Here is a 19,154-nt window from a genome sequence, read left to right as displayed (position 1 = left end):
ATGAAAAATTAACTGCAATATTCATTTGTAAATTTGGCTCAATTTGAATGGTTAAGGCATTTGCAACCCTCCCTGAAAGGGTATCCATTGTGCTAGCAGAAGCAACTGACTGGCTAATGCAAAATCCAGCAGCCGTATCATGGGATGGGTTGATAGGTAGAGGAACAGTCCTTGGCACTCGGACCACCACAGCCAGCTCCTCAGGATCCCAGCAACTCTTCAGTTGACAAGCCAGTGTCTCAATTGACAAGCCAGTGTCTATTTGATCTCTGTCCTGTCTTCAGGCTTCTGGACAGGAAATCCACAGCACACACCAGACACTTAGGTACCCATATTGGACTGTCAGCATCCTGCGGGAGAACACAAATGGCCCCCCTCCTCACACCAGTACAGGATCTGGACTATACCAGGTGCCGTCTGCTAGATTCTTCCGTTTGATTTGAGGCATCCTCGAAGAATCTGGCCGCTAATGCGGTCAGCAGCGGTATGAGATTGAGCGTCAACATTCAAAAAATTTAAAATGTATAAAATAAAAGTTAAATGGTCTCTGGGGGTGGAACCATATTCCCCCTTTTTTGTTTTATGCAAATAGGCTTTGAGCATACAATGCACTCGTTCCACTATAGTGTGTCCTTGAGGATTATAGGGCATTCCTGTTTAATGAGAAATAGAGAATTCAGAGCAAAATTTAGCAAAGCCAGTGCTGATGTAGGCTGGCCCATTATCAGTTTTTACAGTTTTTGGAACTTCCATGTAGGCAAAAGCCTGGAGACAGTGACTTCTAACATCCCGTAATTTTTCTCCTGTATGAGCTGAGGCAAAATTAAGATGAGACTATGTATCCATGGTTTTGTAAACATATTGCATGAGCCCAAAAGAAGGAACATGGGTAACATCCATTTGCCATAAATGATTAGTAGCAAGCCCACGAGGATTAATTCCCAAATGGGGAACAGTTAAAAGTTCTGTACACAGAGAGCATTTTTTAAACAATATCAGTGGCTTGCTCTTGAGATATCTTAAAATGAAATCTTAAAGACCCAGCATTGAGATGAAAACCATTATGAGCTTTATCTGCAGCTTCATAAGTTTCTTGACTCACTGTACAAATTTGGCGGGTAAGCTGATCAGTCAGTGCATCCCCCTCACTCAAGGGACCGGGCACGTCAGTGTGAGCTCGCAAATGTCCTACGTAAATGGGAACAGATTGGGCCCAAAGCAAAGTTTGAATAGCCAATAACTGTATCAGGACTTGAGAAACAGAGGCAATATAAACTGCAGTTTCAAAGATGCAAGAATTTTGTTTATATACTGACTGTCAGTAAAAAGGTTAAATGGAATATCAGCATATTTCTCTTAAGGCAATTTGTACAGCGACCAATTCAGCCACTTGAGCAGATTTAGCATTAACAGGCTGAATATCAAAATCAGGAGGGGAGGCTACCACAGCTCTTCCGGTGGAAGACCCATCAGTAAACATTCCTTGCCCCTGCCAGAGGCTGCAAAGAAATAACTTTAGGGAATCATACCGGATGGTTTTTGAAAAAGGTGAGCAACTTATCAGAAGGATAATGATTATCAAGCTTGCAGGGATTAGTGCATAAAAACAAGGTCCAATCTTCAGCAAAATTTTGCAGCCAAGTAATTTCTGCCTGGGTATATGGTGTAATAACCTTATCAGGTAACATTCCAAAGGTTTGTAAACTAAGTTTATACCCTTTCTGAAGAACATGTAACACAGCTAATGGATACAAGATAACAACGTTACAGGTGACACATGTTCTTGTACCCATAGGATGGGTCCTTGCTGCCAAAAAACTCCAGTAAGACTATGTTGAGGGAAAGATTATCAACAGCAGCGGCTGATTCTAATCAATATAATGAATATGAGCAGAGGCAAGCTTTTCTTCAATTAAAGTAATACATTCCCTTGCCTGAGGTGTCAACTCCTGAAAGGAAGTTGGGTCTGGATTCACCTGCAGAATGTCAAAAATTAGTAGGAATTCCCAGATTGGGCCGGACCCAATTGAGGTTTTCAAGCAATTTTTGAAAATCATTCCAAGTTTGTAGTTTCTCTAATCCACTTTCTGCGGTTTTACTCTTGTCTGCAACAGCTGACGCCCCAAGTATTGATATGGAAACTGTTGTTGTAACTTTTCAGAAGCAATCACCAACCCAGCATGTGCTAGGCATTCTTGCAAGTGAACAAAAGCCTCAAGGACTTTCTCTGGGTCCTGTCCTGCTAATAGAATGTCATCCATATAATGAATTATATACAGTTGAGAATATTTATGCCTTATTGGGGCAATAACCCGAGCCACAAACAACTGGCAAATGATGCGACTATTGGCCGTGCCCTGGGCTAATGTTACCCGTTGGTAGTGCCTGTACGGTTCTTTAAAATTAATAGACGGTACACTGAAAGCAAATTTATCAGAGTCTTTTGGATGCAAAGGAATGGTGAAAAAGCAGTCCTTCAGGTCAATAACTAAAAGATGGTATCCTGCAGGAATACCCACAGGCTGAGGCAACCCAGGTTGAGTTGTCCCCATAATTTCCATACAGTCATTTACTGCTCGAAGATCTTGCAGCAGCCTCCATTTACGAGACTTTTTCTTAATAACAAAGATAGGAGTATTCCAGGGAGAAGTGGATGGCACTATACATCCTGCCTATAGCTGTTCCTGGACCAAGGTTTGAGCAGCCTGTAATTTTTCCTTACTCAGGGGCCATTGCTCTATTCTTACAGGTTTTTCAGTTTTCCATTTTATGGGAATGCTTTCTGGCTGCTCTGTAGTGTCCCCTAAGAAAATTTTCCTAACCCTGCATGCTGTCTAGGTAACTGTTGTATTATTTTCTTGTCTGCTAAAATCTGCACATTTCCCTGCAGATTTTTGCCCAAGCCCTGACCAGGGACAAAGCCCTGGTTTGTTAGCATGTGCTGCACAGATTCAGTGGTCAGAACTGCTCCCACAGCCTGCAAAACATCTCTTCCCCACAAATTGAGAGGAAGGTGTTTTAGGACAAATGGTTTATAAATGCCCTTATGGCCTTCTTCATTCTCCCAATCTAAATATTGAGTACTGCACTCTGGAGAACTGGGCATTCCTACCCCCTGTAATGTCATGGAGGCTGGCTGTAGAGGCCAGGCTGCAGGCCAGTGTTTTATAGCAATCACAGAAGAATCAGCCCCTGTATCTGGAAGGCCTTGGAACCTTTTCCCATTGATTGTTAATGTAAGCGTGGGGCGGTTCTCTAAACTAGAGACCCAAAAAGCTCCAGGGAGTCCTGTGGAGCCAAACTCCTTGTCCCCTCGTTCTTGTGTAAAGAATGGGTTAGTAGAATGAAACGGGCAAAAGCACTAGGTGAGCTATTCTCGCTCCTTGAGGGATGACCAGGACTCCCACCCCAGCTTCAATCATAATTTTAATTTCTCCAGTATAATCACAGTCTATAGTTCCTGGTAAAATTTTAATTCCTTTAAGTGCAGAACTTCCCAAAACTATACCTACTGAACCTTCTGGAATAGGTCCATATACTCCAGTCCCCAAATGCCTGCACACCCATTTGTGGGGTCAGTACTGCCTGGGCAGAGGTACAGAGGTCTACTCCTGCACTTTCTGAGGTGCCTAGGACAAGGTCGTAGATAGGCGTTTCTTTGAGGAATGAATCTGATGGGAACAACTGGTCCGCTCAGGGCCCCATACACTTGTGTTTTGCGGGCCCAGCGCAGGCCCCTCCTCCCGTTTCCCTACATGGGGATGAGATTTCCTTGACTGTTGGTCTTAGAGTGACAGTCATTAGCCCAACGTGCCCCCTTTTGACATTTTGGGCAAACACCTGGATTTCCCCTGGGCTGATTAACTGCCACTTTACCCACAGGGCAGTTCCTTTTGATGTGTCCTGCCTCCAACTGTAGTTCCTGATGATCCCAGTGGTGCCTCCAATTTTAACACCTGATTCTTTGTTACCCCCTCGGTACAGTTCACGTGCCACTGTACCGTACATGAGTCAGGCAAGGGCCTGGAGATTGAAAGAACACACAAGAGACCTCGGTCATTGGAAAGGAGATCAGCCGAATGCCATTTATTCAACCTTGGGGAAATCCTTATATACCTCAGCTGCTGCACAAGGATTTCCCCCCAGGCAGGTGGGAAATAAAGACACCAAAGATGGAGTAAACAGTGCCCTACAGCTAATCACCAGGCAGGGCAGAGGGAGCACAGGAACAAACAGAATGTTTTAGCTAGCTGACTAGAAACTACCCAAGGAGCAGGGGTAGGACCTGGGCCTTACAAGGTGATGATTGTCATTTCAGCTATCTAGCTCAGTTTCCTGCCACAACCTACACTGTGCATTTTCTGTCTCATTTTTCATTGTATGTTTGTCATATTGAACATTAAGTATCAGTTTTGTTTTCTTAGATCGGGCTGTTTCAAGACTCCCTAAGAGAAGCTTCAGTGCTGATGAATTTGAAACACTACAAAACCCAGTAAAAGACTCAGATGTCATGTTCCGTACCTACAAAAAGATGTACCTGGAGAAGAGAAGCAGAAGCCTTGGAAGCAGTCCAGTGAAGTAGTTGCAGGACGTAGTGGTTTTGTTTCTCTAACTTTTTCTTTTCAGGCTCCCTTGCTGGAAATAACTCAGGACTTTTCACATTTGGATTTCTCAGCCAAGGAGTTCAGTTACAGCTTATGTTTTTCATTGATATTGTGTGACTAAAATGTTGGTTTAGCTGCTGGTAGGCAGGCAAAGAAATAGATTGCATTTGTCTAGGAACTGCAAAGTGTGTGATCTATGCTGTTGAACCTTGTTTACGGTTTGAAGTCTTATTGGCACAGTGGTGCACACCTGTGATGTAGTATTTGGCAGATGGAGACACGAAGATCAGTAATTGGTCGCCCTCAGCAGCATAGTCCATTAAGGCCAGTTTAGGCTACATGAGAGACCCTCTCAAAAACAAACAAAACCACTTAAAAGAACATGAAATGCTGTCATCCTGAAGTAACTAATCATTAGCTGAAACTTTGACTAGGGTTGTAAATACATTTTTGTTTCTAAGCACATTAGCAAATTTATTTTTCAGAAAATGCCCACTGTGAATGTCAAAGTATATTCCTAAGTATTTTGTACCTTATTGTAAAGGTTTTTTCAGAAGTTTTGTTTTATACTTTTGTTAAACTGAATGGAGTTTTTGGAAGATGTCTTGACATTACTTTTCATACTTGAAATAAACATTTATTTTTTAAAGAATGGCAGTTGAAATCTTCATGGTTCCATTTCTTTACTCCCACTCTGTAGACACATTTTGACAAGTTAGGCATGGTGGCACAACCTCAGGGGGTCTAAGTGGTTTTTGCTACAGGGGACAGAGAATGTTTACTTCTAGGAGAGTGTTGGTTATTTTTAGAAAAGTTTTTCCTCACCCAGTGGTTGAAACGGAATTCTAGACCTCATGCGTGCTAAGTGCTCTGCCACTTAGCTATACCCCAGTTCTGTTCCTTTTGTAGACCCTGATGCTGTGTACATGAACATTGAAACACGAACGTGGAAGGTAGACAAGGTTTTAAGAAAATTATGCAGAAAGTTACTTGTAGATTCGGCTTCCATATTGCTACCAATCTTGTAGGAAACGCATGTTTACCAACTTTTTATGCAGTATCAAGGAACACACGATGATTTGAAAACGCTTTTGTACTTTTTTCCATGAGAAAAAAAGCACCGTGAATGGAAGACTGAGGCAGGAAGTTTACTGCTAATTCAAAAATAGAATTAGCGGTAGGATCCTGCCCCAGTCATAAGAAAAGGTATATTTATATGAAGTCAGATTTTCACAATATACTTGTCTTAGTTAGGGTATCTATTTCTGTGAAGAGACACCATGACCATAGCAACTCTTAATAAGGAAAACATTTAAGGTGGGGGGTGTACAGTTCAGAGGTTCAGTCAGTTGTCATGGCAGTATGTAAGCAGACATGGTGTTGGAGGAGCTGAGAGTTCTACATCTTGATCCACAGGCAGCATGTCATACTGAGCATGGCTTTATCATACATGAGACCTTAAAGTCTGCCTCCACAGTCACTAACTTCCTCTAACAAAGTGACACCCAACAGGGGCCACACCTCCTAATAGTGCCACTCCTTATGGGCTAAGCATTCAAAGTTTATGGGAGCCATATCTATTCAAGCCAACACATTCCATTCCCCGGTCCCTTTAAGCTTGTAGTTATAACATAATGCATTTATTCCAACTCCAAAAGGCCCCATAGTCCATCACCATCTCAACACCGTTTAAAAGTCTAAAGCTTAGTGTTTCTTTTGAGATTCATGCAGTCTCTTAACTATAGTCTGTAGTACGAGGCCAGCTGCTCAGCTCTGAAATAATCACACAGAAACCATATTATTTGCAATATTGTTTGGCCAATAATTTAAGTGCATTTCTGGCTGACTCATCTTAATTTAACACATTTCTATTAGTCTGTATCGCCATGTGACTGTGGCTTACTGGCAAAATTCTGCATGTGGGTTCCCCTACCTCCACCTTCTTCCAGAATTTAGTTTAGTTTTCCCTGCCTACCTCTATTTTTCACTGACCAGGCTTAAGACAGTTTCTTTACTAACCAATGGTATTCACAGCATACAGAGGGGTATCACACATCACCCACCAGGAACTAATATGCTGGAACCTTGCTGGTAAGCCACAGCCATGTGGCGCTACACAGACTAAAAGAAATGGGTTAAATTAAGATGTAAGAGTTAGCCAATAATAAGGTAGAGCTAAATGGGCTAAGAATGATTTAATATAGTTACTGTGTGGTTATTTTGGGGCTGAGCAGCTGAGAACAAATAAGTGGCCTACAACAGTAATCCCCTATCACATACTTCCACGTATCCTGATACAAGATATACAGTACCATTCCAAAATAGAAGAAAGTGAACAGAGTGAGGAAATACTGGACTAAAGTAAGACCAAAAAAACTGCTGGTCAAATTCCAAGCTCTGCATCTCCATGTCTGACGTCAAAATGCCCCTCAGATCTCCAAGTCATTTAAGCTTTGCTGACTGCAACATACTTCTTCCTCTTGGGCTGGGTCCTCTGCTTGTTAGCTCATTAGCAGGTGTCGCATGACTCTGGCATCTCCAATATCTTGGTTTCTCCAAGGCTTCACCTTCATAGCTTCACACAATGACCTCTCTAGGCCTCCATTCAGGGACACCTCTGACACATGACTAGACCTAACAGCTTTCCTTAGTTGTTGATGGGAGATTTCATAACCCCTTTCTTCTATCTTTGACTCTAAAGCCAGAACCACGTAGCCAAAACTTCCAAGTTTTGCTATTGCTGGCACTGGAACATGTTTTCTTGTTCAATTAGATCTTCACCAGCTTTTTGTCATTGTTGGTTTCCTTCACTGTCTAAGCTTGATTGTCCTGAAACCGTCTTGAAACTTGGCTGTCTTGAAATCTATTGACCAAGCTGGTCTTGAACTCAGAGACCCCACCCTGAGCTCTTCTTTATTTCCTTTTCACAAGTTGGAAGATTAGTTGGGGGTGGGATCTTTCCCTGAGGTAATCACTCCTTTTAATTCATTTCCCTTCCTCCCTCCTTCCTTTTCTCCTCCCTCCCTCCCTCCCTCCCTTCCTTCCTCCCTTTGTTTTTATTTATTTTTATTGTTTTTGAGACATGGTTTCTTTGGTAACAGCTCTGGATATTCTGAAACTCACTCTGTAGACAGGTTGGTCTTGAACACACAGAGATCCAGCTGCCTCTGTCTTCCTGAATGCTGGGATTAAAGGTGTGTTCTATCCCCATCTTATTTCTTAATCTGTGTATCTTAAGCAGGATTTATGCTGTGATGTTAAATGGGATAAAGCCTAATGTTAAGTAGAATAAAGGGACTCCCAAGCTTAGACAGTGAAGGAAGGAAACCATCAGAAACAAAAAGCTGGTGAATATTTAATTGAACGAGGAGGCCTGTTCTAGCCCCAGCAAGTAGCAACTTGGCACTTTTGGATGCGTGGTTCTGGCTTTAGAGTCAAGGATAGAAGAAAGGGGTTATGGAATCTCCCTTTCTTAACTAAAGAAAGCTGTTAAAATCTGGTTATGTGTCGGGTGACCCTGTTTTCCATTAAGGGACATGAAGCTATGAAGGTGAAGCTTGGATGCCTTGGAGAACCCAAGATGTTAGTGATGCCAGGATCGTGAGCTACCTGCCGAGGAGAGCTGCTGAGGAGTGGAATCAACCCAAAAGAAATGTGTTGTAGTCAGCACAGCTTAAAGGAGTTGGAGATTTGAGCAGCATTTTGACACCTGACATGGGGATGCAGCATTTGGAGTGTGGCCAGCTGGATTTTGGTCTTGCTTTGGTCCAGTGTTCTTTACTATCCTTCCTTCCAGAACAATAATGTATATCTTGTGCCATTATGTGTTGGAAGTATGTGATCTGCTTTTGATTTTTATAGGGGGTTATAATTGAGAGATTGTCATGAAGACAAGAGATTTTGAAGTTTTACAGGGTTGAGACTGTTACAGTGTATTGGAACTTTTAAAGTTGGACATTTCTGAATTATGGTTTTGTTACAAGCTTATGGAGGCCAGGGAGTGAAATATGGTTTGAAAGAAAATGGCTCCCAGAGACTCAGGGAGCAAGCAGTGTTATTACATGGTGTGGCTTTGTTGGAGTAGGTGTGAGTTCATTGGGGAAGTGCATCATTAGTGGTTGATCTTTGAACTCTCAGAAGCTCAAACTCGGCCTGTTGGCTCTCTCTATACAACGCTCAGTTATCTTTCTAGCATCATGTATGATCTGACATGCTGCCTTTGCTTTGGAGTGCTGGGATTAAAAGCTCTAAACTTTAATTCCTTTTCATAATTGCAAGTTTAGCTGGATAAGACCTTGCCCTGAGTTCACCACTCCCATTATTCTATTTAAAACCAGTCTTTTTTTTTTTTTAAAAAAAAATCTGTTAATCTCCTTGAACATAGAACTTTATTCTACTTCCTGGTGCCCCCCTTTTTTTCAAATTATATATTTTCTATTTTTCCTTGCCTAACTTGCTCCTTTCGTTATCAATCTACATAAAAATAAACATCAATAACCATAGAGTTCATACTAGGCTGTTGTGTTATTTCGTCTGCTAACACAATCCAAACTCTCCAATTTAATCTCAGGCAAATTCTCTGAACAAGGGCAGAAAACAGCCTCATTCTTTACCAAAATATCACAAGAACAGTCTCTAGGCTACATACAGATACTCTCTTCACTCCGCCCCCAATGTGTAAATCATGCTCAGCACCACTGTCTTCCATATTCCTACCAGAATGGCTCATTAAGCCCTATTTAAAATGTTGATCTGCTTTTCTAATCCAAAGTACCAAATTCCACATTTCTCTGAACAAAAGCATGGTCAGGCATATCACAGCAATACCCCACTCCCTCGTACCAACTTCTGTCTTAGAGTTTCTGTTGCTATGAAGAAATACCATAGTCATAACAACTTTTATAAAGGAAACCCTTTAATTGTGGTTTATAGTTCAGAGACTCAGTCAATTGTCATCATGGTTGAAAGTATGACACCAAGCATTCAGACAGTACTAGAGACATAGCTGAGAGTTCTACATATGAATAGAAAGGCAGTAGGAAGAGACTATGAGCCACTAGGCCTGGCTTGAGCTTCTGAGATCTCAAAACCTAACTCCTAGTGATGTACTTCCTACTCCAACAAGGCCACACCTAATAGTGCACTCCCTATGAGTCTATGGGGACAATTTTCTTTCACACCACCATACCGTGTAAAGGTTGAAGGAGAAAACCAGCTCTGTAGAGACATCTGATTTCCAGCATTGTGCATGTGTGTGTGTGTGTGCGCGCGCATACACACACACACACACACACACAAAGTTAAAATAAGTAAAGGGTGAGAATAAGAGAGAGGGAGGGGGGAGAGAGATAACTGTCATGTGCAGAATAGTGGGGATACGCCAGAGGAAGAATTACAGAGTGAATCCTAAAAGCAAAGGAAATATCAATATCCTGGGAAACTTGGGGCTGGGAGATGACTGATTAAATGTTCCAAATCATGTGATTTAGTTCAACATAGCATACTTGACAAAGAGCATAGGGTAACTAGACATTATTTAAGAGTATAAATCAGGACTGCTGTTAAGCCAAAGCACAGACAACTTCTTGATGTTCTGTGTCAGAAATACAGGGCACGTGTCTTCTTCAGGCTGTGGGATCTGGCACCTTAAAAGTGACTATTGTGCTTTAAGGGCAGGCCCATGTTTTAACACAGTGCTGGCTGTCTACAGCTTTATGAGGTTCAGGTTTGTGTTTTCTTTATTGTCTCTATTTCGGTTTCAAGTCTTGAATTGTTTCTTTCACCCGTTTGATTGCTTTTTCTTGCTTTTCTTTAAGGGATTTATTGATTTCTTCTAATTTTTTTTTTGTCTTTTCCTCTACTTTGAGGGAATTTTTCATTTCCTCTTTAAGGGCCTCAAACATTTTCCTAAAGTTATTTTTAAAGTTGTTTATTCTGCTTCACCTCTGTTGCGGTGTTCAGGTTTTGCTGTTGTAGAATCACTATTTTTTTTGGTGATGCTGTGTTGATCTTTGTGTTGTTGAGTGTGTTCTTACCTTGTTGCCCACCCATCTTTTCCTCCAATTGGTGTAGTTGAGGTTGTTTCTTCTGTGATCACTCCCCAATGCTAGCGGGTCCAAGGCTCAGATGGTTGTCCCTCAAAGTGGAGTTGGGGCCATGGTTCAGGTCACTCAGTGTTCCAGTAGGTAGCTTATACCTTTCTACCTGCTCCTGGAGTTCATTCATGCCTTGTTTGCTCCTAGAGGTCGCTTGGCACTCCTGGAAGTCGCTTGGGCCTTTCTCTCATTTTACTTAAAAAATAATGTTTTGTTACATTCAGTGTGTGTGTGTGTGTGTGTGTGTGTGTGTGTGTGTGTGTGTGCTCACACACACAAAAACCACAAACATGCATATAGAGGTCTTTGGACAACTTATGGGAATTGGTTCTCTCTTTACATCATTGATGTGGGAAAATTGTCTGTAATCTGTCAATTATATTTTAAATAAATGCTGATTGACCAGGCAGGAAGTATAGGCGCGAAAGCCAGACAGGAAGTAGAGATGATGCAATGAGAACAGGAGAATTCTGGGAAGCAGGAAGCTCCCTCCTCCATTCTTGCCCAGACCACAGAAAAGCAATATGTAACCTGCCCCGCTGGAAAAGGTACTGAGCCACATGGCTAACACAGACAAGAATTATGGGTTACCATAAGATGTAAGAATTAGTTAATAAGAAGACTGGACTAATGGGTCAATCAGTTTATAACCTAATGTAGACTCTGTGTGATTTTCTTTGGGACTTGCCAGCTGTGGGGTACCAGAGTGGGACAGAAACCTCAACATGCCAGCCCTCATGTTGCACATCATGTATGTCTTTGGTAATGAACATTGGTCTTTTTTTTTTTTTTTTTGCAAGCACCGCAGAGGCACCCGAGTCTATTGCTTTTCTAGTCAGTAACTACTACAGCTCCACAGTTACTGGCCCACTTCTCAGGAAGTGGCCTGGTGGGACTTCTATGTCCTACCTGATTTGCCTCCTGCTGCTGCCACCAAATGTAGTTTTTAAATAAATCTCTCATTCTTTTTACCAATAAAAATTTGGGAGTCAGGCCGATGTGAAAACCTGCTAGCTTGGAGAGGTTGAAGAGCAACTCGCTGACCTTCCCTCTTCATGGGCATCTCAAAAAGAGAATGTCTCTTCTGCTACTCCAAACCAAAGAGAACCACCACACTCGAAATCCCTCTCTACTATTTTTCATGTATCTCTCTGTCCATTTTGTATGCTCCTTCTATTTCTAGCTATTTTTGAAGATTTTAAAAATTATTTTTCCTTGCTGGGCAGTAGTGGCACAATCCTTTAATCCCAGCACTCAGGAGGCAGAGTCAGACAGATCGCTATGAGTTTCAGTCCACCCTGATCTATAAAGCGAGTTCCAAAACATGCTCAAAGCTACATAGAGAAACCCTGTCCTAAAAACTAGGAAAAAAAATATTTTCCTTTGTTTTTTTCTACTCTGTTGCATTATCTTTGGTTAAAAGAATGAAATCTGCATTGTATTGATACAGAAGAAACTGGAAGTGGTAAAATTGATTATTATAAAGGACTCACTAAAAAATTTATTTAGTGTTGGGAGACATTGCTGCCTAGTTGAGGTTGCAATCTGCCATAGCCTGGCAGCTTTCCCTAAATTCAACAATATGGAAACTCACTCTCTCCCCAGCAAAACTTCCAGTTCTCTACCTAATCTTGTCTGGAGGATGTCCCTGGGCCTGGAGGACTGACCTTATCTGAAGGCTATCTCTAAACCAAATGCCTGTTTCTTCAAACCAGATGCCTGACTTATCTTTATCATGAACCATGACATAGATCCCTGTTAGAAGGCTCCCTTGCTGCACATTCTAGGAACCCTATGATAGGAGCATGTCTCTTAATGCAAATTAGGTGGTACCCCGCCACTGTCCCCAGCCTTTTAATTCCACTTTCTTCCTGGAATAAAGTGGAGTTGTGACGTGTAATTGTCTCCCTGGAGAGCTGTCTCTGGGACTCACAAGCCATGGGACCTTGCTCACTCATTTTGGTTCCCTCCCCTTCTCAGATGGTGGCCCAGGATCCCAAGTGTTGGGAGGATGGGCTGCTAGTTCATTTTTCTACCACCCAGAAGCTCAGACTTGAAATAGCCACACAGATACTGTATTAATTAAACCACTACTTGGCCCATTAGCTCTAGCTTCTTATTGGCTAACTCTTATATTAATTTAACCCATTTCTATTAATCTGTGTATAACCATGTGGCAGTGGTTTACCAGGTAAAATTCTGTCTGGCTCTGGCAGGGCTATATGGCTTCTCTCTGACTCTGTTCTTTTTCCTAGCATTCAGTTTAGTTTTCCCCACCTAGCTTTGTTCCCTTATAGCGCTGCTATAGGTCCAAAGCAGTTCCTTTATGAACCAATGGTATTTATAGCATACAGAGGGGAAGCCTACATCACCCAAGGAAGAATAGAGGAGCAAACCACAGTTTAGAAAATATTAAAGTTATTCAAAGTTGAATTTAGTTGAAGACACTCTGTCTCTGAGATGACTGTGGATCAGGAACCTGCCTGACCTCCATTTTGAGACCAGAAGCCATTTTACTGTTTTGTTAAAAATAAGTTTCCATTTGGTGTAAGAGCTGAGCTTCTGCTTTTGTTGTATCTGTTTCCTGGAACCTGACGACCTGTTCTTACCAGTAACCACAAGTCAAACAATGACTGTTTTTCAAAATTTTCAGTACTTTCAATGGTTATCCATTGTTTCACTTCTGTAAACATTCCTAAACCTTTTTGTGGTTTTATTCCTCCTTAAAAGAGCCCTGAAGAGTGGACTCAGGACTGCTCTTTCTAGTACCATTTTGGGCAAAGTGGTCACTAGCCAGCTCTGAGTACTCAAATAAATCTTGCTCAATTTGGTCCAAAATTGTGGTACTGATTTGGGCTCATTTGATGAGATTAAGAAGTTAAATAGTGATGGAATATTTGTTTTGTCCTTCCATCATGATTGAAAGTTTTACTGGGTATAGTAGTCTGGACTGGCATCCATGGTCTCTTAATGTTTGCATAATGCTTGACCACAACCTTCTGGCTTTCAGTGTTTCCAATGAGAAATCAGGTGTAATTCTGATAGGTCTACCTTTATATGTTACTTGGCCTTTTTCCTTTGCAGCTCTTAATATCCTTTCTTTATTCTGTATGTTTAGTGTTTTGATTATTATGTAGAAAGAGGACTTTTTTTTGGATCCAGTCTATTTGGTGTTCTGTAAGCTTCTTGTATCTGTTTGATTTCTTTTTCTTGGTTTTATTTAAGGAATTTGCTGATGTTTTCCAGTTTTTTTGTTTGTCTTTTCTTCCATTTCTTTAAGGGAATTTCTCATTTCCTCTTTAGGAGTTTCAAACATTCTCTTGAAGTTATTTTTTAGGTCATTTTCTTCTGCTTCATTATCTATATTTGTTGTAGGGTATTTAGGTTTTACTAGTGTTGTGTTGCTCTTTGTGGTATTGCGTGTGTTCTTACCTTTCCTACTCATCTTTTCCTCTAGTAGTGTGGTTGAAGCTGTCTGAGATTTTGTTGATTAATCTTCTAGGTGCCAGTGAATCCAAAGCTCAGAACGTAGCCACAAACCCAGCCCTACACAAAATACTAGAAGGAAAACTCCAACCCAAGGAAGTTGACTACACCAACAAAAACACAGACAATTGATCATCTCATAGCAGCAAATCCCAAAGAAAGGAAAAATGCACAAGTTAATATCACCAACAATGAAAACTAAATTAACAGGAGATAGCAATCATTGGTCATTAATATCCCTTAATGTAAATGGACTCAATTCACCTATAAAAAGGCACAGGCTAACAGATTGGATATGAAAACAGAATCCATCCTTCTGCATACAAGAAACACATCTCAACCTCAAAGAAAGACATCATCTTAGAGTAAAGGGTTGGGAAAAAATGTACCAACCAAATGGACCTAAGAAATAAGTGGGTATAGCTATCCTAATAACTAACAAAATAGACTTCAAGCTAAAATCAGTCAAAAGAAACAAAGAAGGTCATTTCATATTAGTCACAGGAAAAATCCATCAAGAGAAAATCTCAATACTGAAAATCTATGCCCCAAATAGAAGGTACCCTCATATGTAAAAGAAATACTTCTAAAACTTAAATCATATCTCACACACACTCCCTTCTCACCACTGGACATATCAGTCAGACAAAAAAAATTAACAGAGAAATAAGAGAACTAACAGATGGTATAATTCAAATGGACTTGATAGACATCTATAGCATATTCCATCCAAACAGAAAAGAATATACCTTCTTCTCAGCACCTCATGGAATCTTCTCAAAAATTGATCACATACTCAGTAACAAAATAAGCCTCAACAAATCAAAAAAACTTAGAATAACACAATGTACCTTCTCAGATCACCATGGTTTAAAACTAGAAATCAACAGCAATACTAATTCCAGAAAACTCACAAACACATGAAAATGGAATAATGCTCACCTGGATCATCAAGGGGTCAAGGAAGAAATTAAAGACTTCCTAAAATTCAATGTAAATGACCACACAACATACCCAAATTTATGGGACACAATAAAAGCAGTATTAAGAGGAAAGTTTACAGCACTAAATGTCTACATAAAGAAGCTGAAAAAATCTCACACTAGTGAATTAACAGAACATTTGAAAACTTTAGAACAAAAAGTAGTAAACTCATCTAAGAGATGTGATGGAGGAGGGTTATCTGTCTATTGTGTTATTTTCATTGGTCAATAAAGAGACTGCTTTGGCTCCTTGAAAGGACAGAAAATTAGGTAGGCGGAGTAAACAGAACAGAATGCTGGGAAGAGGGCTATGAGGCAGACGCCTTGGAGTCAGCCACCAAGTCAGACATGCTGAATCTTTTCCGGTAAGCCACCACCTCGTGGTGCTACACAGATTTTTAGAAATGGGTTAATCAAGATGTGAGAGTTAGCCAGTAACTAACTTTCTAGAGATAATGGGCCAGACAGTATTTAAATGAATACAATTTGTGTGCTATTATTTCCGGGGCTAAGCTAGCCATGCGGGAGCCAGGCAGGATGAAAAGCAGGCCTGCCCACAGCTCCATCACTACAGAGATGGCAGGAAATAAATTGAGAGTTGAAATCAACAAAATAGAAACAAAGAAAACAATACAAAGAATCAATGAGACAAAGAGTTTGTTATTCGAGAAAATCAACAAAATAGAAAAACCTTTATCCAAACTAACCAAAAGGTAGAGAGAGAATATCCAAATTAACAAAATCAGAAATGAAAAGGGGAACATAACAACAGACACATAGGAAATACAGAGAATCATCAGGTCATATTTCAAAAACCTGTACTCCACAAAATTGGAAAACTTAAAAGAAATGGATAACTTTCTGAATAAATATCACATACCAAAATTAAATCAAGACCAGATAGACAAATTAAACAGACCTATAACTGCTGAAGGAATAGAAACAGTCATCATAAGTCTCCCAATCAAAAAACAAACAAAGAAACAAACAAAAACCCAGGACCAGATGGTTTTAGCTCAGAATTCTACAAGATTTTCAAAGAAGAACTAATACCAATACTCCTCAAATTGTTCCACACTATAGAAACAGAAGGAACATTACCAAACTCTTTTTATGAGGCTACAATTACCCTGATAGCTAAACCACAGAAAGACATTATTAAGAAAGAGAACTACAGACCAATCTCACTCATGAACATTGATGCAAAAATACTAAATAAAATACTGGCAAATCGAACCCAAGAACACATCAGAACCATCATTCACCATGATCAAGTCAGCTGCATCCCAGAGATGCAAGGATGGTTCAACATATGAAAATCTCTGTCAATTTAATCCACCACACAAACAAACTCTAAAATAAAAGCCACATGATCATCTCATTGGATGGCAAAAAAGCTTTTGAGAAAATACCATATTTCTTCATGATAAGGGTCTTGGAGAAAACAGGGATACAAGGAACATACCTAAACATAATAAAGGCAATATACAAATTGGAAAAGAAGGAGTCAGATTCTCATTGTTTGCTGATGATAAGCTAGTTTGCATAAGCAATCCCAAAAATTCTACCAAGGAACTTCTATGACTCATAAATACTTTCAGTAATGTAGCAGGATACAAGATTAACTAAAAAAATCAGTAGCCCTTTTGTACACATATGATAAAAGGGTTGGGAAAGAAATCAGAGAAGCAACACACTTTACAATAGCCACAAATATCATAAAATATCTAGGAGTAACTCTAACCAAACAAATGGAAGACTTGTATGACAAGAACTTTAAATCTTTGAAGAAAGAAATTGAAGAACACACCAGAAAGTGAAAAGACCTCCCATACTCTTGGGTAGGCAGAATTAACATAGTTAAAATGACAATCTTACCAAAAGCAATCTACAGATTCAATGCAATGCCCATCAAATCCCAACAAAATTTGTCAGAGACCTCGAGAGAATGGTATTCAACTTCATATGGAAAAGCAAAAAACCCAGATAGCCAAAACAATCCTGGGCAATAAAAACTTCTGGAGGCATCACAATCCCTGACTTCAAACTCTTCTACAGAGCTACAGTACTGAAAACAGCCTGGTATTGGCATAAGAACAGACAGGAGAACCAAATGGAACTGTATCAAAGACCTGGATATCAATCCACAGATCTTCGAACACCTGATATTTGATAAAGAAGCAAAAAATATCAAATGGAAAAAAGAAAGCATATTTAACAAATGGTGCTTGCATGACTGAATATCAACATGTAGATGAATGAAAATACATCCATATCTATCACCATGCACAAAACTCAAGTCCAAATGGACCTCACATAAACCAGCCACACTGAACCTTATAGAAGAGAAAGTGGGAATTACTGTTGAACACATTGGCACAGGGAACCATTTCCTAAATATAACCTCAGCAGCACAGACACTCAGAGAAACAATTAATAAATTGGACCTCCTGAAGCTGAAAAGCTTCTGTAAAGCAAAGGACATGGTCAACTAGACAAAACGACAGCCTCCAGAATGGGAAAAGATCTTCACTAACCCCACATCAGACAACAGTCTGATCTCCAAAATATACAAAGAACTCAAGAAATTGGACACCAAAAGAACATATAATCTAATAAAAAAAATGGAATGCAAACCTAAACAGGGAACTCTCAACAGAGGAGTCTAAAATGGCTGAAAGACACTTAAGTAAATGTTCAACATCCTTAGTCATCAGAGAAATGCAAATCAAAACAACTCTGATATTCCATCTTATACCTGTAAGAATGGCCAAGATCCAAAACACTGATGACAACTCATGCTGAAGAGGTTGTGGGGAAAAGGGAACACTTCTCCATTGCTGGTGGGAATGCAAGTTGGTATAGCTCCTTTGGATGTCAGTGTGGTGGTTTCTCAGGAAATTAGGAAACAACCTTCCTCAAGATCCAATAATACCACTTTTGGGTCTATATCCAAAGGATGCTCAATCATGCCACAAGGACATGTGCTCAACTCTGTTCATAGCAGCTTTGTTTGTCATAGCCAGAACCTGGAAACAACCTAAATTACCCTAGACCGAAGAATGAATAAAGGTAATGTGGTACATTTACACAACGGAGTACTACACAGCAGAAAAAAATAATGACAATTTGAAATTTGCAGGAAAATGAATGGAGCTAGAAAACATTATTTTGAGTGAGGTAACCCAGACACAGAAAGACAATTATCACATGTACTCACTCATAGGTGTTTTTCAAACATAAAGCAAAGAAAGACCAGCCTATAAACCACAATCCCAGAGAACTTAGATAACAATGAGGACACTAAGAGAGACTTATATAGATCTAATCTACATGGGAAGTTGAAAAGACAAGATCTCCTGAGTAAATCGGGAGCACAGGGACCATGCGGGAGGGTTGGAAGAAGTGTGTCACTGTGGGAATAGGCTTTGAGGCCAACAGGATGTGGTCTGTGACTCTAGGTGGTAGCTTGAACATAGGAGACTTTAAAGGCCGCCCCCACTGTGATGAACTTCTTCTAACAGTGCCACACCTACTTCAACAAAGCTACACCTCCTAATAGTGCCACTCCCTATGAGATTATTTTGACCAATTACATTTAAACTACCACAGTGGGCAAGGATGGATAGACTAAATTCAGGGCCTTGTTCATGACAGGCACGTGCTGTTCTGCTATCGAGTTGCATTTCCAGTTCACTCTTAACTTTTTCTTTTAAAATTCTCTTTATAGTTTTATTTATTTTACAGGATATGGTGGTGCTTCTGTATCCCCATGTTTATATCAAAGAACTATTAGAGGCAGTAGTGTTGCAAATTAAAATCTTTATCATGGTGCTGAGCCTATTCACTCCATACTGAAATAGGAGAACAGTCGTGATATTGGATACACAGACAATGTATAGGGATGTGGAGATGTTGGATTCAACCGTAGGTCAGCCAATCAAAATAGACAAAATGTCCACGAAAATCACAAAAGCAGGACTGCA

The 19,154-nt window shown here is 40.2% G+C and overlaps 1 protein-coding gene across 17 annotated transcripts in view; it reads left to right on the top strand.

Annotated features, from left to right (window-relative positions):
• Resf1 (retroelement silencing factor 1) overlaps nucleotides 1–5,256 on the top strand; it is a 38,096-nt gene extending 32,840 nt beyond the window's left edge. For 16 of the 17 annotated variants that reach the window (XM_087903932.1, XM_087903925.1, XM_087903933.1 and 13 more), the window contains one exon: nucleotides 4,425–5,256. In XM_087903932.1, the coding sequence (XP_087760058.1) occupies nucleotides 4,425–4,582 (158 nt within the window). In that variant the 3' untranslated portion in view covers nucleotides 4,583–5,256. The remainder of the gene's footprint in view (nucleotides 1–4,424) is intronic. The other variant, XM_087903934.1, reaches the window with a different exon arrangement.
• The last annotated feature ends 13,898 nt before the right edge of the window (nucleotides 5,257–19,154 follow it).

Source organism: Myodes glareolus, chromosome 3 (genome assembly GCF_982192425.1).
Source record: "Myodes glareolus chromosome 3, mMyoGla1.1, whole genome shotgun sequence".
In the NCBI taxonomy this organism is placed as follows: domain Eukaryota; kingdom Metazoa; phylum Chordata; class Mammalia; order Rodentia; family Cricetidae; genus Myodes; species Myodes glareolus.
Note: the sequence above shows the minus strand (reverse complement) of the source record. Positions and strands in the feature narration are given on the sequence as shown.